This window comes from Manis pentadactyla, chromosome 2 (genome assembly GCF_030020395.1).
Source record: "Manis pentadactyla isolate mManPen7 chromosome 2, mManPen7.hap1, whole genome shotgun sequence".
Classification (NCBI taxonomy): domain Eukaryota; kingdom Metazoa; phylum Chordata; class Mammalia; order Pholidota; family Manidae; genus Manis; species Manis pentadactyla.
The window spans coordinates 143429937-143438757 of NC_080020.1; the positions used below are offsets into that span (position 1 = coordinate 143429937).

General features: G+C 37.6%; 1 protein-coding gene across 2 annotated transcripts in view; it reads right to left on the bottom strand.

Annotated features, from left to right (window-relative positions):
- GCC2 (GRIP and coiled-coil domain containing 2) overlaps positions 1 to 8532 on the bottom strand; it is a 54277-nt gene extending 45745 nt beyond the window's left edge. For both annotated transcript variants that reach the window (XM_036920823.2, XM_036920813.2), the window contains exons 1-5: positions 8401 to 8532; positions 8018 to 8074; positions 6960 to 7044; positions 5771 to 5838; positions 1818 to 1922 (exon numbers count right to left, since the gene is read on the bottom strand). In XM_036920823.2, the coding sequence (XP_036776718.2) occupies positions 1818 to 1922; positions 5771 to 5838; positions 6960 to 7044; positions 8018 to 8074; positions 8401 to 8406 (321 nt within the window). In that variant the 5' untranslated portion in view covers positions 8407 to 8532. The remainder of the gene's footprint in view (positions 1 to 1817; positions 1923 to 5770; positions 5839 to 6959; positions 7045 to 8017; positions 8075 to 8400) is intronic.
- Positions 8533 to 8821: the final 289 nt, after the last annotated feature.

Genomic DNA, 8821 nt, shown 5'->3' on the forward strand with positions numbered 1-8821 from the left:
ACCTTTAGAAAGGTCTGGGCAGAAAATCAGCCCAAACTTAACAGGCAATTGAACAGTCTAGAAGAAAACAGATAATGGTATTTAGAGTACATATGAGAACAAACTTAAATAAGAACTTATTTTTTTAAATAAAATGTCATTATTTTTTCATTTTTATTAAAGAATGACATTACAGCAGTAAGGAAGATTAAGCAATGGAACAAGTAAATGTTAGCTCTATCTCTCTGTAGCTGGGTGACTTCAGTTGTTTTTCTCTTTAAATATCAATTTGTTTCCTTGTTTGTAAACTGTTAAAATCAGGACAGATGTTTTTAAGGTGTTAGTTCTAAGATTCAAGACTATACTTATGAGTTTATTTAAAAAATTAAAATGTTAAAGCAATCCTGAGAAAGAAGAACAAAGATGGAGGGCAGTGTGTTTCGTGACTTCAAGCTCTATTATGATGCTATAGTAATCAAAACTATATGGTACTGGCACAAGAACAAGACCCACAGATCAATGCAACAGAATTACTGTCTAACTCCACACACAAAAGTAAAATGGATGAAAAACCTAAAAACATGAAACTATAAAATTCTTAGATGAAAACATAGGCAAAAATCTCTTGACCATAAGAATGAACAATTTTTTCCTGGACACATCTCCTCAGACAAACGAAACAAAAAAAAGTTTACACCTGTGGGACTACATCAAACTAAAAAGCTTCTGTATAGCAAAGGACACCAGCAACAGAACAAAAAGGTAACCTACAGTGTGGGAGAATATACTTGTAAATAAATGATTTATCCATTCGGGGTTAACATCCAAAATATGTAAACAATTCATACACCTCAACACCAGAAAAACAAATAACCTGATTAAAAAAATGGGCAGAGGACCTGAACAGGCAGGCATTACTCCAAAGAAGAAATATAGATGGCCAACAGGCACATGAAAAGAATGCTCCACATCACTAATCATCAGGGAAATGCAAATCAAAACCACAATGAGATATCACCTCATAACAGTTAGAATGGCCAATATCCAAAAGACAAGAAATAACAAGTGTTGGTTAAGATGTGGAGAAAGGGGAACCCTCCTACACTGTTGGTGGGATTGTAAATTGGTGCAGCCACTGTGAAAAGCAGCATGGAGGTTCCTCAAAAAATTAAAAATAGAAATACCATATGACCCAGTAATTCCATTGATTTGAAAAGATATATGCACCCCTATGTTTACTGCCACATTATTTATAATAGCAAAGATATGGAAGCAACTGAAGTGTCCACAATAGATAATGGATAAAGAAGAGGTTGATACATATATACAACAGATTATTCAGCCAGAAAAAAGAAAGTAATCCTGCCATTTGACAACATGGATGGACCTAGAGGGTCCAGTGATGCTCTGTGAAATAAGTGAATGCTAAGTGAATTAAGCCAGGTGGAGAAAGAAATACCATATGATTTCACTTATTTGTGGTATCTAAAAGCAAAACGAAACAAAATGAAAATAGTAGACTCTTGAGACATTGAGAAATGACTGATCATTACCATGGGGAACTGGTTGAGGTAGACGGGGAAGGTGAGGGGGATAAAGGGGCATCAAAGTTCTCAATTGTAATATAATTGGTCATGGGGGTGGAAGTACAGCATGGAGAATATAAACAATGATTCTGTAACATCTTCCTATGTTGACAGATAGTAATTGCACTAGTGGGGTTGAGGATTTAATAATGTGTGTAACTGCTGAGCCACCATGTCCTATACTTTAAACCAATGTAAGATTGTATATCAACTATACTTCAACAACAACAGAAAGTTAAAATGTTGCCTTACCTCAACCTCTTGCTTCATTTTAATATTTTCCTTTTTCAGAGAAAGACACTGTTGCTCAATCTCTGCTTTTTCCAGAAGAACAGAATCCAGACGTTCAGTCAATGCCTATTTTGAAACAGGATGATCTGTTTACCTAGGGTTACAAATGGTGGACTGACCACATGCATAAGTATCTCCTCAACTTTCCCAAACCATACTAAAGTACAAATCAAAGATTTTGAAAGGTATATACGTAAGAACAAAGAAAATAATAAAATACAAAAGAATTGAGAAATTTCAACATATTTTTGGAAATTTGAAAGTGAAGGAGTAACTGAGTTAGCCATAGGAATAAATATAGTCTATGGACTTTCACAGGGAAACACAAGAAGCTGGCAAATACTCTTTAGAAATTTAAAAGCTCAGAAAATTGGAGGTATCAGATATGGTTGAGGGAAGTAAAATGTGTGGGGCTCAAAAACTAGGGATTGGTTGATACTGTGGTTAGAATAATAGGCAAGAAATCACCTATGTTCCATTTCCCTAAGAGACAGGTTTATTCTCTGTAAAAATTAAATAGGAAAGGAAGTTAATGGAAAGGAAAACAGTTCAACAAGTTAAGATCAATAAAGTCAGTTCTTTGGAAAAAGCTAACCAAACAGACAATCTCTAGGCAAGACTGATCAAGGGAAGACAGAAGCCACAAACAGTATTATGAGTAAAAAGGTAACATAAATATATAAATCAGAGATTAAATTGTTTAATTTGGCACTAACATTTAAAGCTGAAATGAATAAAAATTCCTAGAAAAATATAGCTTTACTAACTTAAGATAAACAAATTTAAAAGCATTATTAATATATTACCTACTTAAAAATAAAACTAGTGGTTTAAAATTGTCCACCAAAGAAAACAGGAAGAATATATAGGTGATTGCTATCAAATTTTCAAGAAACAGATTATCCCAATTACAGATGAACTTGTTCAGAAAAAAAAGAAAAACTGCCAAGTTATTCTACAAAACAGGTACAAGTGGCAATATCCAAGGATTTTACAGGAAAATCAAACCCATTTTACCACACATCTAAAGTAATCTTAATTGTCAAAGTTAACATCCTAAATAAACATTATACCACCCTAGAACTGTGTACCTCTGAACTTATTTGAAAATATAAAGAAAAGCTTTGCTTAAGAAAAAAGAAACAAAGCAGATATAGAAAAATTCAGAGTTCTGCATCATGTCATAGCTATTCTTCAAACATCAGAATAGAATAAACCTATTTTAAAACACAAGACAACAAAAATTTTACTTCCATGCATGTTTTTAGGAGGCTACAGAAGGATATGCTCTATAAAAAAGGGGTTAGCCAAGAAAGTGAATGACAGTACCTAAGCAAATGGGGAGTTAAATTGACTTAGGAAAGCAGTGTGGAAATTCACAGGATTATGGCACAAGGCCAATTCCAGGAAAACCATGCAGCAGACCTACGAAACCACAGACCACATCAGTGCAGGAGGGCAGAAGGCTTTAGAAGGCAGGTGGTCCAGGAAAAATACATAAGATTTTTTGAACTGTCTGACTTTTTAGAAAGTAGGAGGCATTGTAAAAGACAGCTACATTTCCATCTGCTGTAATAGGAAGTTAATAGCTAAATGTCTGAAATGGATAAATCAAGAAATAGCAGTATAAGCATATTACTTAGAAATACAGAGATAATTTGCAGAAGTTATTTAGTATTAAAATAGATTATTCAGTTACTAGAATTATTTCTAAATCATGTGCTTATATAACTTCGGTTAAAACAATGTTTTAATTTTGTCACTTTATGTATAGCATTGCAATATAAACTTCTGATTGTTAATAATTAAGGGAAGCCCAAATAAACTGATTTTAGGAAATACATAGAGGCCATTAAACAGATACAAGAAACCTTGAAGGTTAGAGGCACAAAATGGACAGTTATTTCTTAGGAAATACAAATTTAATTCCAGTAAAGAGAAAATAACAAGAGTGCTATGTACTAGAAATTCCAATGTTGTAACATACAATTTTCACCTTCCTCTTGCATTTGGTAGCAACAAGTAAGTTCACTGTAATACCATACACCTCCAATTTTGACATGGGAAATATGGCTTCTTACTCCTCTTTTTAAAATAAAAGATATGTCAGGTTTGCAATAAAACTTTAGATGTATTTCAATGCATTAGAAGATGACTACCAGAAATTTTAATCATAATTAAAACTTGTGAAAAGACATTTTTAATAAATGCAGAACAGAAAATTTTACATTCAGTCACGTTTTTCCCAGTGTACTTTTCCCAATGAAGAGATACAACTTAGCAAGAAAGTCTTTTCAGTTTTCCAGAGGTGTAGAGACATATTGCAGTATACAACTTCTCTAAAATAGAAAAAGTACTGATAGCAGTGAATAACTGATGCACATCTTCCACTTCCTCTCCAAAGTAATTTTCTCATTAGGACTGGAAACCAAAGATTTCATTCTCAGTTAATTTTACTGAACTTTACTCTTTGAGACTTGCAGGGTTAGGATACTGTGGTTTAATATTAAATCAGTAACCTGAAAGGTAAAACTGACTAACTTAAGAGAAACTTAACTAATCTCATCTTTAAGGAGTAGTTTTGACAGAATGGGAGAACACTTTGACTGGTGATAAGGAGGAAATAAGGGACAGATATTTAGATATTCTGAAATGAAACTGTGCAAAAAGCACTTCCAGAGCTAAGAGTTAACTGATACAAAATTAGAAAAGAATCTCTATGGTTCTCTTTTCAAACACAAAAACCTCCTTTTAGTGTGTGGGTGTGCGTTATCTATCTTTAGGTGTATCTGTGTATAAAATATCCCCCACAAATAATAGATGGTGATAACAAACAATTATTGAGCAATTATGTGACAGACCCAGCTCTAAGTGCTGTACATGTATTAACTAACTCATTATACAACAGCCCTGTGAAAAGTATTATTATTGTCTCCAGCCTACAGATGAAGGAACTGAGCCACAGAGAAAGAAGTTAAACAGCCATGTTCACACTGCTGGTAAGTGGCAGGGTGGGGATCTGAAGATCTGAATCAGGCAGTCTGTCTCCAGAGTCAGTACTCTCATTAAGTACCATGTACTTGTACTTTGGCTTTCACTGATTAAGAAAATACCAAATAAACTATGAAAACTGCTATGAATTCAGTAAGGATTCAAAGAACCAGAACATTATAAATCCAGTTGGTATTTGTGCATGCCATTCATATACTGTTTTAGCTAAATTAAGAAAGAAATAACAGCACATGATCTGCACAGGGATTTAAACACCCCTTGTAATAATTCCCTGGGAGTGCCTAAATTGTCCACTGCTCACAAGTTGGGAACCACCTAATGAGAAAGTAAGATAATATATGATCAAAAAGTAGATATCGAGACTTAAATTGTAAATATGGAACAGCAAGGAAAGTATTACTGCAGAGCTTTGAGAAGCAAAGGAAGGTTAGGTGAAGTGGGGGAAGGAAAAAGCATTTAGTAAGCATTATAGGCACATATGTAAGAACAAGCAACTCAGGTTCTTCAACAGGGAAGAACAAAATAAAAACTATATTCTGTGATCTGGCAAGAGTATGTAGGACTAAAAAGAGAGCGTAAGAGCAATTAGGGAGTTATCAAACTAGGTCAAGTATGACACAACGCATTTAACAGAGCCATGGAAATGGCTGAAAAAGAATAAACTGTATCATTATCCTGAAGGGAAAACAGGACTTTGGTGACTTACGCATGTAGAGAATACAGGATACAGGATACAGGAGAACTGAAGTCAACCTGAGAAGCAGAAAACTCAGCAAGGGGCAGATAGGAAATGGAAAAACAGGGACCAAAAGCCAGACAGCACTCCAGCAGGCTGACAGCCTTCAAGAAAACTTATCATTAGACATCTAGATATCATGCAATATTCATGACTGTTTCCTTACCTGAATAATATCATCAGTTCCTTCAGCAACAGGCTTTGATTTGAGTTCTTCAATTTCTTTCTCCAATTCTAATTAATTGTTTAAAAAAAAAATTCAGTTCAGAAATGGAGAAAATAATTACTGGCCAAAGTGTTAAGTATATTCTTTAAAAAAGTCACTACAAATTAGAATACATTTAAGCAGCAGCAGATATTTTGAGAAAGTATAACTTCACCCAGCATTACCTTTCATTTTCCTTTTTTCTTATGGAAAACTCCAAACAAATGAAAAAGCAGAGAAAACAGTATGGTTAATCTCCATACAGCCTTCACCTTGATTTAGCAATTATTATATGGCCTCTTGTTTCATCCTCTCCTGTATTTACTTCTTTCTTCCCCTTTCTATCTTATGCATCCCGAGATATTGAAGCCAGTTCCTGACATATTATTTCAGCAATTAATAACTTCTTACTGTAAATTCCTAAAGCAACAGCTAATCTTATATTAAACATAAATGTTAATCTATTTCATCAACTCATGTCTGGGTCTGGAGCCTAGAACATCTTCAAATAAATTACTCTATCACAAGCTGATCCAAGCCTCCCAAAATACAGTTTGACCTTCTCTAGCAGAAAGTAAGTCTTGGCTTTTAGGCCAGGCAGTCAACATTTGCGAAGTCATTGGACATTCAAAAGGTCACCCACACATACTAAAAACTACGCTAGTATCTTAATTTTATTGGCATACAAGAAGAGGGAAACCGAATAGGGATTCAATCAACTTCAGCAAACAAATATACCTCAAAATTCCAGGAATGGACCTTTTAATTATTTGAGGCCTTTTTTTGGGGTTGGCTCATAACCTTGCACCTCTAACATTTCAATTGATTGTTCTAGAAAAAAATGGTTTGCTCAGAAAGACATGCAAATCAACTGAAGTAAAAAACAGAAGTGTTTAATTTTAACAAATTGATTTTTAAACTCCACCTCCTTAATTGTAATAGTTCAAGGGTAACTGCAGTTTAGAGATATGAGATAATAAAAAAATATCAGGCAAATGGCTAGAATGTTAAATAATAATAGATTCCACCACACTAAGATTTTATTGGATTACCTGGAAAACAAAACAAGCCACTGTACCATTAAAAAACTAGTATTTTTAACCACGATTAAATGAGACTGGAGTCAAGATGAGTATTTTCAACCCAATACCTGTACATCTTGATTTTGCTTTCTGTATTAGCATCATCTGCTTCTTGGCAAACTTGATGAGGTCTTCCTTAGGCAGTGTTTCCAGCTGAAAGATGGGGGGATGTTACCTATTTGTTATAATGCAGGTTTCTACTATACCACAAAGAAGAAACACAGCTGCCTCCCCAAAAAAATCCTACTGAATTAAATCTTTAAGTCAACCACATTTTTAAACATTAGCAAATGCAACTTCAACTCAATTTACTCAAGCAGCTACTATGAAATGTAGAAAGTTGTACAAACCCTCTTACATAGTTTATTATTATAGGTTAAGACACTTCTAGGTTTTGCTTTCTCTAATTATAAAATCATGGGACTAGGACTAATTCTACTTAAAGTTCCTAGCGCTCTACAATCATTGCATTCTATTCAAGGCTGAAAGAAGTTTTTGGCCATATGAAAATATGTAAACAGAATTACAGCAACAAGATTAATCAGGTTGCATTTGAGCTTTGACTAAAAATTTACTTATCCTGTGGGCTTACTTTTCTCATCAAGTTGGGATAACAACAATACTTAATCTCATGGTTACCAGGAAGCTTAAATGAAGTAACTGAGTGGTTAGGCAAGTGTATGAAACTTAGTATGCAAGCAATAAACCATTATCATTTAGAATCACTGGTTAACATTGTACAGGGCAATAAAAATGACCTAATTCCAATTCTCTTCGCACATTGCAGAGGAGGCTCAGGAGGAGTCCCCTGACTCCTACCTACTGTCACTGCTCTTTCCACTACATCGCATAAATCCTTATAACTTAAATTGCTTTGTTTGATGTTTGAAAAATTGCAGAACTTCTTGGCAGTGCTAGCCAGGGTCAGGAAGTAAACAAAAAGTGGACTCTTTTCATACCAGGAAACTTGAAAAGGTAAAGTAAATAGATGAATGAATGTGCAAATTAACAGAGACTCCTCGGAGTAAGGCTACTTGTCTTAAAGGGCTGCCCCTCTTCCCACGCCGGTGTTCCACCCATCACCCTTGCACTGCGGGGGAGCCTGCTAGTCAGGAATTCTCTTCACCTTAGACTTCCCGGTCCCGGGGGTGGCTGATGGAGCCACCCCATCTTGAGCAGGATCCTGCAAAGCAAAATCAAAGCCGGGTGGTCAGAACTTTTTTCCTAACCCCGAACGGAACGCGTGGAACCTTTACGGGCAAAACCTTCCGATGGAATCAAGCCATCGACTAACGTGAGACGGCTCGGGAGGGGAGTCGGCGGCTGCAGCAGACTGTCTGGAGCAGGCTCTGCGGGGCCAAGTCAGTCGCAAGGGAAGGAGTGTAGGCAGCGCGGGGTCGCCGGGCTGTCGAGCCGCACTCGGCGCACCGCCGCGTCCCCGCCGCGCAGGAGGCTCGGCCGGGAGGCGGGGGCTCCCGTCACCCCGGTGCACCGCCCGGAACGCGTTACCTCCATGGCCGGCCGCCCTCCGAGACCTGCGGCTCCGAAGCCCCACTGCACACCGCCGCCGCCACCGCCGCTTAAGACGTCGCCAAGGCCGCGGGTCAAAGGTCACGCTCCGCCAGGCCGGCCCCACGCCCCTCGTCTCCAGGGCTACGGCCGGGCGGCGCTTCCGCCTCTGCATCCTGGAGGCGGCACCCCGCGCGCGCCCCGCCCACCGCGCCGGCTTAGCTCCGCTCCCAGCCGCCGGCGGGCCGAAGCCAGGTTGGTGTGGCCCTGCGCCGCGGGGATAGGCTTTGAGAGCTGAGAGCGTGCACATCGCGCCTCGGGGCCTCGTTTTGCAAGTTTATACAGTCATGGGAGAGTGACGGGAAAATATGCTGGGGACAGGTCCCCAAAAGGCGCCTGCTGTTACCTGGCTCTTTGGGGA